General features: G+C 47.5%; 1 protein-coding gene across 4 annotated transcripts in view; it reads left to right on the plus strand.

The window, feature by feature from the left end:
* STARD13 (StAR related lipid transfer domain containing 13) overlaps positions 1-18,568 on the plus strand; it is a 205,160-nt gene that overhangs the window by 145,782 nt on the left and 40,810 nt on the right. For all 4 annotated transcript variants that reach the window (XM_058276966.1, XM_004449661.4, XM_071208161.1 and 1 more), the window contains exons 2-3: positions 7,236-7,307; positions 9,991-10,072. In XM_058276966.1, the coding sequence (XP_058132949.1) occupies positions 7,236-7,307; positions 9,991-10,072 (154 nt within the window). The remainder of the gene's footprint in view (positions 1-7,235; positions 7,308-9,990; positions 10,073-18,568) is intronic.

An 18,568-nucleotide genomic window follows, 5' to 3' on the forward strand; every position in this document is an offset into this window, starting at 1 on the left:
TAGACCCAGCAGCAATCTGAAGTTGAAATAAAAATCCGCAGTGCTTCTCAGGTGCTTCATCTGTAGATTGGATAGCTGGCAACGCTGTTAGCTCATGCTAGGCTGTGCTGCTGTAACACGTTGTCCCCCAACATGCAACAGTTTATTTCTTGCTCATGTTACATGCCACCTGCTGATTCCATGTGTTGTCATTCCAGGATGCATGCTTGCAGGACTTGCTTCCCTCTGGGACAGGCTAGCCTCGTGGTGAAGGGCAAAGAGCAAGAAAACTGGCAGAACCAGCTGATGGCTCTTTGTTTGCAGCGTAAGAAATAGATAAGAGCTAAGTCTCACAAAATGGAAAGTGGATTAAAAATCCTGCAAATAATCCACACATTGAAGAGGATTTTAGTAATGAAACCACAACCAGAGATGGCGTGTGGCTCTTGAATTGCCTTTTTTTTTTTTAAGATTTATTTATTTATTTATTTCTCTCCCCTTCTCCCCTCCCCTGCCCCGGTTGTCTGTTCTCTGTGTCTATTTGCGTGTTCTTCTTTGTCTGCTTCTGTTGTTGTCAGCGGCATGGGAATCTGCGTTTCTTTTTGTTGCATCATCTTGTGTCAGCTCTCCCTGTGGGCAGTGCCATTCCTGGGCAGGCTGCACTTTATTTCACGCTGGGCGGCTCTCCTTATGGGGCACACTCCTTGTGTGTGGGGCTCCCCTACGTGGGGGACACCCCTACGTGGAACGTCACTCCTTGCACACATCAGCAGTGCGCATGGGCCAGCTCCACACGGGTCAGGGAGGCCCAGGTTTTGAACCGCGGACCTCCCATGTGGTAGACGGATGCCCTAACTACTGGGCCAAGTCCACTTCCCAGAATTGCTTTTCTTGATACTAGCATCCATTACTTCTGCACACATTTCATTGGTCAAAGAAAGGACAATGAATCATTAGGAATATATGAGGCAAAAATATGTAATATATATAGTTCTGTAACCAGGCTGAAAATAAAAGTGATGAAAACCACATTTGAATGATTAAGTGTGGGCCTACTTAAGTACAAAATTTGCTTGATCCCTTTTTTTTTTTTCCCTAATAGGAATTATTTTTTAAGTGACTGGATTTGCTATGAATCTAGCTTGCAGAAGATCTACCAAGGCCTGGGAAATAAAGCTAGCCTTAAGAATTTGTGATGTAGTTTATGCCTCAGTATGTCTGTGACTCTTGCTTTCAGGAAAGAAGTATAGAAAAACCCAGCCACAAATGGCAGCCTTAACTGAATGCGATTGGGTATCACAGGCATGTGTGTGTCTTTGGATTTCTTCCTTCTAGTCTTCCACGTCAGCTAACAGACGTTTTGTTACACAGCAAGGAAAAAGTTGACCAGAGTTCCTGGGAGATAAAAAGGGTGTTTTACCAGTAGGTTCATTTTTTATTTTCAGTGACGGATAATCTTAAATGTATTCTAAATAACCTGTATTTTAACTTCTATTAGTTTTAGAATATCATTGAAAAGAAATGTTACATGTGTAAGAAATATATTTTTTTGTTATACATTTGAGACTGATTCAGGCCTTTTGCATGTTGCAATAAACTTTTTCTAGAACTCAGTGAGTGCAACAAGGTATATCCTGGCCTATGCCCTGGGCTCTGAATTAAAGTCTGTCACTCCTTTAGACTGATGGGCTGTCCTGCACCTGTGGTCAGGGTTCGAGAGCCCTCCTGGATGGAAGGATCACGGAGGGGACATATGGTTCCAGGTCGTGTAAATGATTGCATAGTTCGGAGCCATACTTAGACGGGGCAAGTCTCCTGGCACGGATGTTAACAAAGCTGGCCCAGTAAACAGGGACCTCACAAATCCTATCTGAAGACAAAGGAGTCATTTGCCTTAACAGTACATTGACGAAGCCGTGTGCTTTCTCCTAATCCAACAACCCTGAGCCCGTTGAAAGTTTAATACCTTTGATATACTTTAATAGCGATAATTGGATCCACACAGACGTCTTTGGGATTTGAGTCATCGTCCTATGTTAGCATCAGTAATTTTTCAGACACACAGTGCCCACCAAGTTAGCCAGTTTAAATGCAAACAGAGCACTGTCCCCGAGCCTGCTTTTCTAAATTATGGGAAGGTTCATGCTGGGTTTTGCTAGTTTTTTCCCCACTTTTCTTGAGTACCTTTAATGGACATTTAAGAAAGAAGAGCAGCTTAAATTGGAGCCGGTTTGTCCCCAGGAACTCGAGGAGATTTGTAAGAACAGCATAAATGCATATGCCCGTGTGCAATGACTCATAAACTTTCCAGGTTAGGCCAGACTCCTTCCAGGCAGCTAATTTTCTGATGATGATAAAATTTAATTTGGCCCTAATCTGAACTTGGGGGAATTTAGAAAGAATAGTATACTTCTGAGTTAGCCATGGGAAAAGTATGCTATGTTGAGAATAATGTAAACCAAAATGTACTTAAAATGCTTAGATAAGAGAACAGACTGTTCCCAAGTGTTCTAGAAGCACCAGTTTGAAAATATAGTGAATGTGTAACCCGAGAAGAGGCCTTCAAACCTGGGCTGCAGATTTGCCCAGGATGGTTCCTCCTCTGACCGATAACGATAATCTGTGTCAAGATGTGTCTTAATAATAGGACAAGGGTGGACTTTTTTCCTCTCCCTGCGATTTTTTTGTATTTTTTTAATACACTGCGTGTGTATCATCAAGAAGCACGATAATGCTTTTACAGGGCAGCGTCAGCAGCATTGATTTACTTCCCATGGCCCTGCGTCAGGCCCCTTCTGCTGCCGCACTCTCTGGGTCCAGGGCACCCTCTTGTTCGCGGAGTGTAGGACAGGAGCGTGGGGCCAAGCGCGAGGCATGGCCGAAGCGGAAGCTCGAAGATGTGGTAAGAGAACGTGCAGAGCAACAAACCAGCCGCGGTCAGCGTGGACAGGGTCTCACTCCGCCAGGGCTGCCAGCACGCCTCTTGCAGGCTGCTCGGCTTCCACAGCGGGACGCGATCCGCTCTCGGTTTTGGAGGCGAGCGGGCCGAAATCCAGGGGCCAGCCGAGTCACGCCTTCGCATCCACGTCGTGGCGTTGAGGCAGTGGCCCGCCGTCCGCCAGTCTCCGCCGCCGTCACGCAGCCGTGTGTCTCTTCCTCCTCGCCTGGGTTTTTCTCCAGATCCGACTTTCCTCTGCTCGGAGGACGCCGGCCATACTGGATTAAGGCCACCCGCATTCAGTGTGGCCTCATCCAAACAATCTCGGAAAAGACCCTGTTCACATCTGAGTTCCCACCCACGGGACCAGGGTAAAGACTTGAGCGTGCCTTTGTGGGGATCCGCTTTAGTCTATCACAAGTGCAAAAGTTCACTTGGTTTTTGTGCAGGTGAAGCAGCCAATGAAAAAGCTAGCATACGTTTTCTTCTTTGCAGCCAGATGATTTTAGTCCCCAAACAACTCCTGACTTAGGTCCCAGAGCTCAGGCCTCCACAGACTGCAGGCTATGGGGTGCTGTGGAGGGCATGCCATCCTGGGGGTGTGCAGTGGGGGCAGGGGGGCATCTGGAGGGGCTCCCCACAGAGACGTTCTGTCATTGGAAGCGGTGGAGAAGGGTGTTAGGCAGCAAAAGAGGATCCCTACTCTAGAGTAAACCAGAAGTGGCCACCACCTAGGGTAACTACAGAAACTGTCACGATACCCGCCAGGTGGAGTCGGCAGTCCCCAGCAAGGCACCGGAGAAGCAGCCGCCAGGCTCGGTGGGCTGCTCTGTCCCAGGGCATTCTCTGGCTCCACCCTCAGCAGGATTTTCCAGAGAACTCCACCTGCTGCATCACGGAGACAAGCAAAACTGCCAAAATGTCATTTTGATAACTGTTAAAGCGTTGGCGTCATATGCTGGTTGACAAGAACATGATAAAAACAACATTGTCACTCTGTTCTCCTCAAATGTCATTTTTTTTAAGTTTTCTAAAATTTATTTCTCTCCCTTTCCCCCTAATCGTCTGCTCTCTGTGTCCATTCGCTGTGTGTTCTTCTGTGTCCGCTTGTATTCTTGTCAGCGGCATCAGGAATCTGTCTCTTTTTTTGTTGTTGTTGCATCATCTTGCTACGTCAGCTCGCCGCGCGTGCAGCGCCACTCCTGGGCGGGCTGCATTTTCTTTCGCGCTGGGCAGCTCTCCTTATGGGGCGCACTCCTTGCATGTGGGGCTCCCCTACGCGGGGGACACCCCTGCGTGGCACGGCACTCCTTGCGTGCATCAGCGCTGCGCGTGAGCCAGCTCACCACATGGGTCAGGAGGGCCCTGGGTTTGAACCCTGGACCTCCCATGTGGTAGGTGGATGCCCTATCTGTTGAGCCAAGTCCGCTTTCCTCTCAAATGTCCTTTAAATCTCATTGTGCAGATCTTGGTGAAGTGGTGACAGTGGCAGTGGCAATTCCCTTTTAATTCTCCAGCCATTTAGGCTTTGGCCAGAGTGGTCTGCCATGGGGGAAATTAGCATTTGGCTCTTGGGTGCTAGTGGGGGCTGTGGTGAATCAGTAGAATTTGCAAAGTTTTGTTTTATTTTATTTTTTAAATCAACTTGATGGGTAAAGTCAAATTTGGCAGTGGATAATTATGCCGGATCATTTTGCTAGTTTGTTTTGTCAGTAGCTGGTGAACAAGCCCTTGTCCAGCCCTGGCATTGAGCTGTAAGGGGCTCACCTGCAGCTGGAGTAGGGGTCGTGCCAGAGGAGGGGAGGGTTTGGGGGGCATTTCAGAGCTAGGGTGGCAAGGTGGGTATGGGGAGTGGTGGTGAGGAGCCGTTCAGTCAGGCTGGATTTATTATTATTTACTCATTGCCTTTTGTTGTTACTTGACTCTGAGAGACCGAAACGCTAAATGCCTACCCATAAAAATAAAATCAGCTTAGCTGAGTGTTTGTCCTTAGCTGGGTTCTGGTTTTGGTTTGACTATTCGTGCATGTGTCGGCGATAGGATTTCAGGTCATTACATGTACTGCTCTTACGAAAAAATAAAATACGGTTTTCTGAGAATTTTCTTAAAACTTAGGTCAATATACATTATATTAATGGAAAGCAAAGTAAAAAATTGAAACTTGGGAAAAGAGAGTATAGATCATCTTAGAACTGTGGGCCACTATCACAGAGTTTAATGTAGGTATGGTCAGAGAGCCAAAAGAATAAAAAAGAGGAATAAAAATTTTAAATAGGAATAAAATTTTAAAATTTTAAAAATGGCTTCTTTTAAAACTCTCCAGCTGGCCTGAATCCTGTCCCCGTGCCCAGCCACAATTTTCAGGTGTAAAAAGAGCTTTTCCAGCAAGAGCCCTGGCGGGCCACGTCTGCCTGTCCTCATCCTTCCCTGGGTTGGCTCCTGCCTTCTGGACCCTTCCAGTGGCTCCTCATGACCCACTGCTCCGGAACTCTCTTGTGTAATACTACATTTCAACATGAGCAGAAGGAATAATGAAACAGAAAAAAGGCAGGGCACTGTGTCATTCAAATGTTGTGTCATTGAAAAGCCAGAATCTGCGCTTCTCTCTAAGACGGCATGACCCGTTATTAAGTTACGGCACGTCTAGAAATTTGATGTTTCCTCATTATTACCCACAGTATCCCCCTAAGCGGCAAGCCAGTCCGCGGCTTGAGAGTTTAGAAGGCCGGAGCGAACGTGACTCAGGAGCAGGGCGCCGTTTCTCCGCGTCACCAGCAGAACGTGCATTCCCTCCCCCCTTGGAATACGCCTGTGGCTATCAGAGTGGACGCCTCCCTGTAGGACTGCATAGCCCCTCAGCAGGACTTCCCAGCAGGGCAGGAACAGCCGCCCGCACCTTTGATGGGAAGGCCGGATGAGACGCGCGCCGGCTGCGCCGCTGGGCTCTCAGAACCTCCCCTCCCAGGAGCAATGCTCTCCCCAGCTCTGCTTTCCAGCCTGGTGTCTCGAGGGCCTCTGAAATCCGGGCGCGTGTCCGGCATGAGAACATAGTAGGTCTGCCCTGGCCGTGTCCGGCATGAGTACATAGTAGGTCTGCCCTGGCCGTGTCCAGCGTGAGTACATAGTAGGTCTGCGCAGCCGTGTCCGGCGTGAGTACATAGTAGGTCTGTGCTGGCCGTGTCCGGCATGAGTACATAGTAGGTCTGCCCAGGGAACGATGCTGTGAAAATCCGAGTGTCAGAGACAAAACTTGAGATTGAGAGTTGTCAGTGCCTAGGGTGTCGGTGGGTTTGGGGTGCCAGGGACCAACACAGACTCCGTGTTCCTGAATTTACCCAAAAACGTCGGCCCAGATCCGGTGGGGCTGGGGTCAGTGCCATAGACGCCCGCCCTTCCCTGGGCCTGGGTGGGCGCTGCAGGTCCCAGGCCTGGCTGTGTCCCCAGAGTGCACCGTCTTCCCTGGCTCCTGGCCCTGGAGGGAAGTGGCCATTGGGTGACTGGAAGTGCAGCGGCCTGCGCGGTCCTCCCGGCGGGAGAGCAGGCGGCCTTGGTGGAGACCTGCCAGGAGAGGCGGCTCATCCTGTCCGGGGAAGCGCGTTTGGACAGGTGTGCTCCTTTCCCTCGCCTTCCCGGTTGTCTCAGGGAGTTGTGGCTGGGAAGCGGTCCAGCCCACAAGGTCAAATGCGGCCTGGTTCCCATGCGGGAGTCCTCCCCCCACTGCGCGCTCCTCCAGGTGGGGGGCTGCTGCTTGGCCGCCCCGGAAAGGGGCGCCCGGAGGACACGTGAGCCTCTGGGTTTGGCCACCAGAGGCTCTGGCTGCCCCGTCGAGCTCGAGTCTCGATTCCGGACAATCGGCTCCGCTCCTGCATTCTGCACGGGCATCTTGAGATAATTATAAAGTACTTAAGCCACGAGCATCTTGTTGTAACCCATTTGGAATTTGGACTACCTCATTTTATCCTTTCATTCTCCCAAGTGTAAAAAAAACAAAACAGAATGTTGAATAAATATTTTCATCCTTCTCTTTCCCTATCTTTAAAAAAGTTCAAAAAGCTCCCTCTCACAAAAAAGGCTTATGAGGAATCGTTGCCCTGCTTCTGGCGTGGAAATAAAGCCCTCTTCCCTGCCTGACTCAGCCCCGGTGTTCTCTGGTCTGTGGTTCTGTCGTTACCCACAGGCCGAGGATCAAGGTGGAAGATAAGCCCAGCAGACGCCCCAGCGAGCAGCTCTGCGGCGCCTGCCCGTGCGCCCCGACTCTGGCTGGGCACCTCAAGTGTGGGCGGTGGGACTCACGTGTTCCCCTTTCTTGTCTTTTCAGAAATCGAGGCGAAGGAAGCCTGTGGCTGGCTCCGGGCTGCCGGGTTCCCGCAGTACGCTCAGCTCTACGAGGGTATGTGCACCCGTCCCCTGCCCCCGTCCAGGGACCTCCGCGCGGCCCCGTGTCCTGGTGGCGGTGGTGGTGGTGGTGGTGGCGGCGGCGGCTCTGGGTCTTTCCGCAGCCATTTTCCTTTGCTCTTTTTCCTTGGCCTTTGCCGTGCCTGGCCTGACCCTGAGGTCAGTGCATTGGTGGGCATTGCTCTCCCGGCCGACTCCACTGAGTCTCTTTACCACGGAACCCAACGTTCGCCGTCGGCATCTTTTCTGCTCTGTCTTCCTCTTTCTTTTCCCTTGCTTATTTCCTTCGGTCCTCTTAGTTGGCCCGAAAGTCCAAGGAGTTGATTTACTATGACTGCTTTCTGATACATTTCAGAGAAAGCAGGAGAGCAATTGTCTTGAGACTTCCCTGTAGTTCTGTTGATTTTGTTTTTAAAATGTGAAGAAATACTATGGGTCAGATATTGTTTTTCTGTGTTACAGGTGAGATGCCTTTATGGCTAGACTTATACTTCCTTTCAATGATTTTTTTTCAACTTGATAGTTAATAAACTTACCTGTATCTTAAACACTAATATTTAAAATTATAGCCAAAGCTTTTACCTGCTTCTTGGATACTCTTTTTTGTTATGAACTAGGATGCCAGCAGGAAACTGATGACACACTCAGATTAAGATCATCTGAGGAGGATTTACTTGCAAAAGTGCTCATCCCCGAGGTGCCCTCAGGACAGAGGGACCACAAGGGACCGCGCAGGGACCGGGGCTCTTCTCAGCGGACCTGGCGTTGCTTGGGCCCAGTGGGGGTGGCTGGGGGTCCCTAAGAGTAGATCCGCCAGTGGAGGACACAGCCTCCAGCGGGGCGATAGGAGGAGGGGGGCCCCAGGGGCAGAGGGCACCCCCAGAGCAGGCCTGCAAGGGCAGGACCCAGCCTCCTCGGAGAGAACTGGGGCCAATGCCCTGCTCCCCCCATCTCCAGCCAGGGCTCCCCACTGCCCACACGCTCCCAGGGCAGAGGCCCTTTGATGCAGTCCACAGAGGTGATGGTCGGGACACAAAGCAGGCTGCAGGCAGGTGGGGACAGGTGCAGGCAGGTGCAGGCAGGTGGAGACAGGAGGGCAGTGGGCCTGCAGGAGTGAGCACGCTGGGCAGTGTCAGCTTTTCCTCCTGAGTGTGGAGTTTATGTAGGGTGGAAGGAATCAGCAAAATTAACCTTTATTCACCCAGAAACCCGGGTTTTGTAGTAAAAACAAAAACACGTACTCTACTTCTCTCACCTAGATTTTGTGAGGGTCAAGGAAAGCATGTCTGGGAATGTGCCTTGCAATCTAGAGTCTCAGGTAAATGTTTGCACAGAATCATAAACCCTTAGGCTAGGAGGGGCTATTCGTTCTGGTCTAAGCAACCCCCCCCCCAGGACAAGCCCAGAAGGGGAAGTAACTTTTCCAGGCTTATAAGGCAGAATAAAAACCCCTGTCTTTTGACCCTTAGTGCAGTGTGTGTTCTGCTGTCTTGTGCACGCGCTTTGTAAACCATGAGATCGAAATGAGAAGACTGTAAGCGATTAAGATATCTCGTAAGCAAAATGTGCCTTTCAGATTGTCTAATGCGATAGCAGTAAGAGCAAATTCCTCTTTAGTGCTCGGTGCAGGTGCTGTTCAAAGCGCGTCGCGTCTGCGCTCATTTCGTCCTCACAGCCAGACTGCGGGGTGGGTGTTACTCACCACCCACATTGGACAGATGAGGAAACGGGAGCCGAAGGGGTTAAGTGACTGGCCCATGGGTGCCACCAGGGTCAGCAGGATGAGGGCCGGGGTCCAGCCACCGCCTCCAGCAGCAGGAGACAGTTCTCTTCTCGCTCCAGCTGGGATCCACACTTACCAAAAGGCATTGTTTCTGTTTCTATCCAACACTGAGACGTAGATTCCCTTCGATTGATCACGATGGGCAAAGTGTAGGCAGGGCAGGATGTAAAATGCGAGTGGGAAAGGGATGGCAGGATGATGGCCAGGACCGGTGGTGTCCCAGACTCCATCCTGGCCGCTATGCCAGTGGTCTCCGGGATTTTACCTCCGCGAATGAGATGCCTGAAATCGACGCCCGGTTCTGGTCCTCCAAAGCTGGCCTCAGTAGACTGATGAGAGAAGTGGTGGTGGTGGAATTTCTTCCTCTCTTGAGACAGAATCTATTTTTTGAGAACTTGGCTGATACTCCAGAGGAACTGAAGACTTTACAGCTAAAGTAAATATTTGAGGCCATTGAGATTGGGGTATTTTTGGAAATTTCCTTTTTGAAGGAAAGAAAATACCTGCCACAGTAAATATTAATGGACTCATCGGGATAGAAGTCAGTGACCTCCACTTTTGGCGGATGGTGAGAGTGTAAGAGCTGTTCTCCGTGTCCGCATCAGGAATTGTGATAAGGAGGAGCTACCAAACCTCAAGACACGTAGTACACACCTCTGCAAGGTCAAACAGTTGGCGATTCTCCTATTTCACCCTTCTTTTGTACTCTTAAAAACACTTATCGTAATAAAATAAGACTGTCCACTCTCTTCCCTATTGGTGACCAGTGCCCCCATCCATAGGGAATAACTGCTGGGGGGATGAATGGCTAGTCCAGAAGCTCGGTGGCCGGGATGCATTGGTGCCTGTTCGTGTGCAACAAAGGTACAGAAATCCTTGTCTCTCTCTCTTTCAGATTCACAATTTCCCATCAACATTGTGGCTGTCAAGAACGACCATGATTTTCTTGAAAAGGACCTTGTAGAACCTCTTTACAGGTAACTCATGGGAAGGGTTTTCATTTCCTTCCGTTGTCGATTACCCTGTAGGCATCACCGCACTGAGGGGCTAGTTCAACAAGTCGGCGTTTCTTGAGTGCCGGCCGTGTGCGTGCCCAGCCTTGGGCCACATTCTAAGCTGCATGGTCGGTGAACACACACGGTCAGACCCTATCTCATGGAGCTTAATTTGTCGAGGGCCTGGGGCTACAGATTAGGCAAAAGACAGAGACAGAAGAAAGAGAGAGAGAGATTATTCCAGAGAATACTAAATGCTATGAAGAAAGTAGAACAATGACATGGAGAGTGACTGGTGACAAGGGCAGCCAGCAGACATGGTTGGGAAAGTCCCTGAAAAATTCCATGAGTATGTCAAACGTAGCTGCAGTTTTTGCAAAGCCAAATGAATATATCAGTAAACTGGAATATAGCTCAGCTCTTGCTATATGATAGATGCTCTAGAGATACAAAGCAGTTCCCTCCCCTCAAAGATTCATAGTCTGGCTGAAGAAATCTAATTGAAGAAATGACGCATGACTGCATGAACAAATAAGGAACGATTCTGATTTGGGTAACCTTTAAAAATGCCAGTGTAATCTCCATCCCTGAACAACTCAGAGCTGCGCAGGAGGTGATGGGCAGTGTTCAGTGGCAATCTGAAGTTTTCTAGGTAAGAGCTCTAGAGAGAGGTCAGAACTGGAGGTAAATATTGGTTTCACAGAGGTGAGTTCTCTCTCCAAAGCCACACAGCTTGTTCTGGGCAGAACTGCCTTAAGTCCAAGTACTTGTAACTTATAATCCATCCAGTGTTTCTTTTAGTATGTTCTACATGTGACTCCGAAAAGAAATTAGGTGGCAGTGTAAGGGGACAGTAGTGATGAGCAAAATTTTTCTTGCTGTTAGAACAGGATGGAAACTATCTCAGGCTTGCCAAGTTTCCAGGCGCATGTACATTCTTGTGCTCCTAAGCCAGTCACATTACAGTTCCTATAGGAAGTGAAAATATATTTGCTTTAAAAAAATGATCTCTGAATGTTTCAAGGAAAACTGTTCTACGGGTTTACTTACATGGGTAGAAACAGGTGGTTTGGGTTAGAAAACAGGCACAAAATGCCATTTGTGAGAATTTCTGGGCGGATGGATCGTGTGGTGACTCTTTAAAGGAATGAATTTGAGCAGCCAGTGTTTTCTCTTTGGTAAATCAGAGGAACGCCCCAAGCAAAGCAGATCCCTCCTCCACAACACTGATTCCACCGGTAATTCTTCAACCACTACCACGTTTTCCCCCTTGGTTTTAACCAAGAGTATTTTCACTGATTTTTACTTTTCAATTGCATTATATTACATTATCTTTTATGCACATTGACCGTTTTTATCTCTTTTTATTTAAATTGAGGGGTAATATATGTAAAGCGAAGTCCACTATTTTCAGTGTACGGTTCTTCAGGTTTTAACAAATGCATACTGTCATGTAACCACCCCCCACACAGCCCCCAGCCCCTGGCCACCACTGACCTGTGTGCCATACCTGTGGTTTCCTCCTTTACAGAATGTCCCATAAAGGAAATCAAACTGTCTGCAGTCTTTGAGTTGGACTTTTCACTTAGTTTAGTGCCCCTCATATTCACCCACGTGGGTGTGTGTCCCCGTAGTTCATTCCTTTTCATCGCTGAGTTGTACTCCATCATATGGACACATTCACCAGTTGAAAAACATTTGGGTTGTTTCCAGTTTAGGTGCTTATAATGCCACTATAAACATTCATATTCAAGTTTTTGTGAGAGACTAAGTTTTCATTTCTTTTGAGTAAAACTCTAGGAACAGGATTGTGGGGTCTTAGGATCAGTGTATTCTAAGGGTATCCAAAACCACCAAACTGTTCTCCAGAGCAGCAATACTGTTTGGTATTCCACCAACACTGCTCCACGTCTTTGTCAGCACTTGTCTTGTCAGTTTTGTTTAGTGGTATGGTGTTGTTAGCCATTCTAATGGGTGTCTAGTGGGGTCTCCTTTTCAGCCAGTGTGTATACTGTCTTTTCAGTTGCTTAACAGTGTCTTTCACAGAACAAAAGTCCCTAATTTCACTCAAGTACAATGTATCAATTTTTTCTTTCATGCTTTTCATATCATATCTAAGGAATCTTTGTCTAATATAAGGTCACAAATACTTTCTCCTGTATTTTCTGGTTTCTATATTAGTCAGGATTCAGAACCAACAGGACATATATATGTATATATACGTGTGTGTGTGTATATATATATGATTTATTATGAGGAATTGGCTCACGTGACTATAGGAGCTGGCAAGACCGAAGTTTGTAGCGTAGGCCCCTCCCCACATTACTGAGGGCAGTCTCCATTGTTGATCGTAGATGAAGTTAACTGATTGTAGATGCAGATTCCACCCTCAAAATACCCTCAGAGTAACAAACAGGCCAGTACTTGACCAATACATCTGAATACCATAACCTAGCCAAGTTGACACATGAAATTCACCATCACAGCATTTCATAGTTTCATGTTTTACATTTAGGTCCATGATCCATTTTGAGTTAATTTTTATGTAAGATGCAGGGAGTCAGTTGAGATTCTGTTTTGCATAAGAATGTCCAATTGTTTTGTCACCATGTTGAGAAGTAATTGCCTTTGCATCTTTATCATAAATCAATCAACCAGTTATGGATGAGTCTATTTCTAAACTCTGTTCCATTTATCTGTGTATTTATTCTTTCATCAGTATTACTGCATCTTAATTCCTTTAGCTTTATTTAAGTCTTGAAATCAAATTATGTGAATCCTCCAACTTTGTCCTTCTTTGTCAGGATTGTTTTGTGTATGCTAGTTCCTTCGCCTTAAACTTTAGATTCAGCTTGTCAATAGCTATTGAGAAAAATCCTCCCAGAGTTTTGATTGGGATTGTGTTTGAGCTATAGGACAATTCAGAGAATACTGACATCTTAATGATACGGAGTCTTTTGACAAAAACACATTATATGTGTATTGATTTAGTTCTCCTTTGATTTTTTTCCTCCGACAGTGGCTTTCAGCATATGGATATAATATATACTCATAATCACCTAAGAATGTCACATTTTGTGGTGGTATTATAAATGGCACTTTTTTAATCATTTCAATTTCCAATTGTTCATTACTATAGATCACAATAATTTTGTTGTATATTTGTCCAGTCTTTCTAAACTCACTTGTTAGTTCCAGTGGCTTTTTCCATAGATTCCTTAGGATTTCATCTCTAAAGTTTTAATGAAAGGTCACGTTGTAAACTGAGAGTAACAAGTCTATCACATATTTTCTAACCACAATTGCAGGGACAGCCCTCATCTCTGCAGTTCTGTTCATGGGACGATGTGTGTGGCTTCGGGGACTGGGTTGCAAGGCTCAGGCGAGTGGGTGGTAAATCTGAGATGCCTCAACCAAGCACAGACTTCTCCATCTAAGTCTATTCTTTTTAAAAAAGTGCCTTTCAGACACGGGACGAGCCAGCACAATATTATGAAATCATTAGAGGTACACAGTTCTCTGGTGTCAGCCATAAAAGTCAGGACGCTTTCTTTGGTAACTCCCACGCCCCATCTCTGCTCGAGCCCCTGGTGGGGTCCAGACGTACGTACCCCGGCGGGCGTTTCTACACCAGCTTGGGGTGCTGCAGCGGTGCCCATGGCACGGTGCTGTTGAGAAGGCCCAGCCTGCATAAAGGCGGTTAGAGGGGCAGGAGGTTGTTATAATTGGAATCATTCTCATGGCTTTGTCTCCAAAAATATTAGGATGTGAGAAAGGCGTTTGGCCAGAGGTGTGTGAACTGACATTCTCAGGAGGTAGCAGCGGGAGGAAACCATGGAGCTTTGGGTGGAGCAGAGGCCAAAGGCGTGGACCCCTGGGTGATCAAAGGAGCAGGCAGAGCAGGTGGGCAGGGGAGGGGCTGCCAGCTTAGACGCAAGGGGTCTCTCCCTTCCCTGAGGGCTCCCCCACTGAGACCCTGGGCTCCCACTGCGCAGGCAGCCGGGAGCAGGCAGAAGGGAGGCCTTTGGCTCCAGGGGCCTGACCACGCCCCAGACCTTGAACGGTTAGTTAGACTCTCGCCCACCGTGATGGCGAGTCATCATGTGCAGCAGAAAAACCGTGACTCCACCATGCAGCTCAGACGCAGAGATGGAGCTGGTCTCAGGTTGTAGATTCAGAGCCGTCGCCCAGGCACTGGGCACGCTGGGCTAGCACCTACCTGCAGAGGCGAGCAGAGCCAGAGGGCAGGGACAGCTCCGCCAGGTGGGCCAGGGGCAGACAGAAGGAAGGTTCTGGCAAGCGTTACCCAAAGAAGAGTGCTCATGTCTGGTTTTCTGGCAGTGGCTCTTCTGAGCAGACCAGCGGTGAAGGTGTTAGATACCAGTTTACTCCTGGAGAGCTGTTGGACAGTTTTACCTTCTGGGGTTGGCTTGGAAACATCGCAGCAAGGATACGGCTGGCAGGGAGCACTCAGACGTGGCCTCCGCAGTGTGCATGGGGGGCCCTCGGTCTCAGTCGCCTTTAGACAGGCGTGCTAGTAGGGCAGCTGCAGCTCCCTGTCGCTCCAGTGCCAGCGCTTAGTAGGCTCTTCAGCACCATGGTTTGCAGCATTCCCTAGGCTGCTGATGGAAGGGTGGCCGCCTGATGCTCACGACGATTTCTGCATTTTTAATTTCACGTTAGGCCAATCGAGCATTTGCATAAATGTGTGTTGTTAATCAATACTAGTTATCATGGCACATGTAAAGCAAGTAAAATAATTATATAGTACAAAGCCATGTTCATGCAGGAGCAGTGTTCTGGCAACTGGTGTTAGAACAACTCAGATTATTTGAAGGATTTTATATTACTTATGATTAAGTCAGAGAGGAACTAAGAGGGATGTTAAATTTTTGTCCTGATTTCAGGTTGTCGTTACTCCAAGCAGAAATTTTTATAAAGTGCTCTGAATACATCTGTACATTCTTTTACTTGAGGCAGCCAGACCTCAGAGAGGCAATTCACATCTATCCGCGATGTGTCTGATCCACTTTGCAGAAGGCCCCCCACAGTTTGTTATGATTATCCTACAGATTACATCTTTATGCATTATAGGGCCATTGACACTGTTGTATCGTTATTGATTTATGCACTTTTTAAGTCAGAGAGGTGAAAGAAGTTTTACAAAAGTGCTACCAGCAAAAGGATTTATCCTGGTCTCCCTGGGCTGGTGCTCATTATTTCTTCTCATGATGCGTCACTGCCCCGTGTCCCTTCATCTCAGCCTGAAGGACGGCCTTTAGTTTTTCTCGTAGGCTGGGTCTGCCTGCAGTGGACTCTCCCAGTGTCCATTCATCTGGGTTTGTCTTCATTTCTCCTCCTTTTTTTTTTTTAGGAGGTACCGGGGGTCGAATCTGGACCTCGTCCATGGGAAGCAGGGGCTCAACCCCGTGAGCTACATTTTTGAGCCTTCGTTTTTAAAGGACGTTTTGCTGGATGTACAGTTCTTAGTCAAGTCCTTTTCTTCCAGTGTTTTGACTGTCTCGTCCCCCTGGCCCTGGCCTCCGTCATCTGATGAGGGATCCTTCAGCTTATGGGGGATCACTCGTACACAATGAGTCACTTCTCTCTTGCTTCAGTGCCCAGTAAGCCCCCAGCCCTTCTGAGCGGCTCTGGGTGTACTTGGGGGTACGTCTTCAGCACCCTGCCAGCTGCTTCACAGCTCTGCCTTTGCCTTCATCTCCCACTTAGCAGCGCCTTGTGGCCATTCAGAGGCCAGACTGCAGGCCCCTCTCGGGTGTGTTCTGGCAGGAGCACGGGCCGCCTCTGCGGGGGGCCTCTAGCCTGCTAGGAATAGGCCAGAATTTTCCTAAGGACACCTCATCCCCCGGCTGTTCCTTTAAGTTTTCGGGCTGCTCCTGGCGTGCCCCGGTGGCGTCAAACCGCAGGCAGCCGGGGTGTGAAGTGGCTGGCGCTGGCTGAGGTTGACAGGCGCCCTGGGAAGGTCTCGGTCAGGCCACGGGCTCTAAGCTCCAGGCCCTTGTGCTCCTTCCGGGGGCCGCTGGGCTGCTGGTTTTCACAGCTTCCACGCTGTTGGTTTTCGGAGCCCCCCCAGAGAGGGGGAAAGCGGGTAAGGGTCGGGCACGTGAAGATGACACAGCTCGCTGTGCTCGCGTGGGCTCAGACATTTCTGTCCAATAAACGCGCCTTGCACTGTTGCGCACCTGTGGCTCCTTCCCAGCGCTCTGGGCAAGATGGTCTGGATGAGTGTTGCCAGGGCTCTTGTAGCTTTTATGGAGGAGTAGCCTTTAAGTGGTTTTAAGTGGCCTCATCCACCATTCCTGCTGATGTCACTCACTTGTGTTATTTTTTCATCCGTTTTATAAAGTATTTACATTCACTAAAACTCAATAATTTCATTCAATTTAATGACTTTTTTCCAAATATCTAGTCACGTAGTTGCTACTGCAGTAATGACAAAGAACACGTCCATCTGTGCCAGCACATATTTTATAGAGCAAATATGTAAAATATGTATTTTTATATATATATGTAAGTCCTCTGTTGTCAGCCTTGGGCAACCACGGATCTGCTTTCTGCCCCTTCTGAAATTTCATAAGAATGAGATCACACAGAGTGTGCTCTTTGGGTCTGGCTCTTCCAATTAGCATAATGCTTCTGAGATTCATCTGTGTCGTTGCATGTATCACGAGTCAGTGCCTTTGGGTTGCTGAACAGCTTGCCGCTATGGCGATATCCCACAATTTCATACCCATTTACCAGTTGATGAACAATTTGGGTTGTTTTTACCTTTTGACTATTTTGAAAACTTCATTATGAACATTCAAGTACAAATCTTTATATGGCATATAATTTATTTTATCTTGGTTAAAAAACTAGGAGTGGGGTGGCTGGGTCAGATGCTAAGACTTTAATTTTGTAAAAAATGTTAATTTTATAAAAATCTACCAAATCATTTTACAAAAGAGGCCGTATCCCTTTGGAAGTTCAGTGGTTCTATATCCTTGCTAACACTTAGGATTGTTAGTATTTTTAATTTAGGCATTCTAGTGTACTTATAGTGATATCTCATTATGACTTTAATTTGCCTTTCCTAATTACTGATATAATCGAACATCTTTTCAGGTGTGCATTTGCTATTTGTGTATATCTGTCTCTTTTGCTCATTTCTTGAATCAGGTTTTTGGACTTATTATTGTGTTTAAGAATTGTTTATGTACTCAGAATACAAGTTTTTATCACATACATGTTTTACAAATATTTTCTCCCAGCAGAGAAGCAATTCCTCAGTTAAGGCACAGGCAAATATCTGAGTTCAGGGGATAAACAGACCCAAAGCTGGGGGGTCAGATCTCAGTAGAGTCTCCAGCTTTAAAAATGATCACCTCTCCTGCATGTGTCTGAAAGCATATAGCATAGTCGAGCATGTGGTAATATTAAGGACAAGCCCTTTGGTAGTTTTGTAGATACAGCAGATCAAAACATTTCCGCAGAACACAGCAGTTTCTTTTTGCTTCCAAATTACAATAGAAGAACCAGTTTATTAGATAAGTAAATTCTGAAAATAGCAGGCAATCCTTCCATAAACACACTGCTTCCTAGCTGCCAAATGAACGGCATCAGCTTAATTAGGTGTATTTTCATAGCGGCCAAATGAGCAGCCTCAAGGTAATTTGCCTCCCCTGCCCTCTCAGGTAGAGATGTAAGCATGTGGGGAGCTGGCTGGAGAGGCAGGCTGTCGGACCCTGCTGAAGACAGCTTCAGGCTGGGTGGGCAGTTCCTAGTCTAAAACTGCCTCTCATCTTTGATGCCAACAGATATACAGTCAGTGAGTAAATTGGAGATGGCTGGAAACAGAAGAAAAACATCAAACATTTTTAAGGAAATGAGTGATGTGATTAAAAGTTGTTGAGATATAACTGGCTTCTGTGTGAAGAATTGTAAGCCGTTGTGAAACCAGTTAAGAGGCTGTTGTCTGACTCTGGGTGACAAATGAGAAGGGACTTTTTTAGGACCAAAGGAGAGGCAAGGTTTCAGAGATAATGACAAGGCGAAATCAATAGGACTTAGTTTCCCCTCTCAATATAGAGGTAGAGTGGACCTCACCATCCCAGAGTCCACAGGATGGAGGAATAGAGTATGGATTAGAGTGGACTTACCGATATTCTACTATGGAACTATTGTGATTAGTAATGGAAGAAATTGTAGCATTGAGGTGGAGAAAGTGGCCACGGTAGCTGCTGAGGGCAGGGAAAGGGAAGAAGAGATATGATGTGGGGGCATTTTTGGGACTTTGAGTTGTCCTAAATGATACTGCAGGGTCAGATGCTGGACTTTATGTATACTACCATAAACTACTGAATGTACTGGGGGAGAGTGTGAACTACAGGGTAAACTATTATCCATGTGGTGCAGCAGTGCTCCAAAATGTGTTCGCCGAGTGTGATAAGTGTGCCACAATGATGGGGAAGGTTGTTG

This window comes from Dasypus novemcinctus, chromosome 15 (genome assembly GCF_030445035.2).
Source record: "Dasypus novemcinctus isolate mDasNov1 chromosome 15, mDasNov1.1.hap2, whole genome shotgun sequence".
Taxonomy (NCBI): Eukaryota; Metazoa; Chordata; class Mammalia; order Cingulata; family Dasypodidae; genus Dasypus; species Dasypus novemcinctus.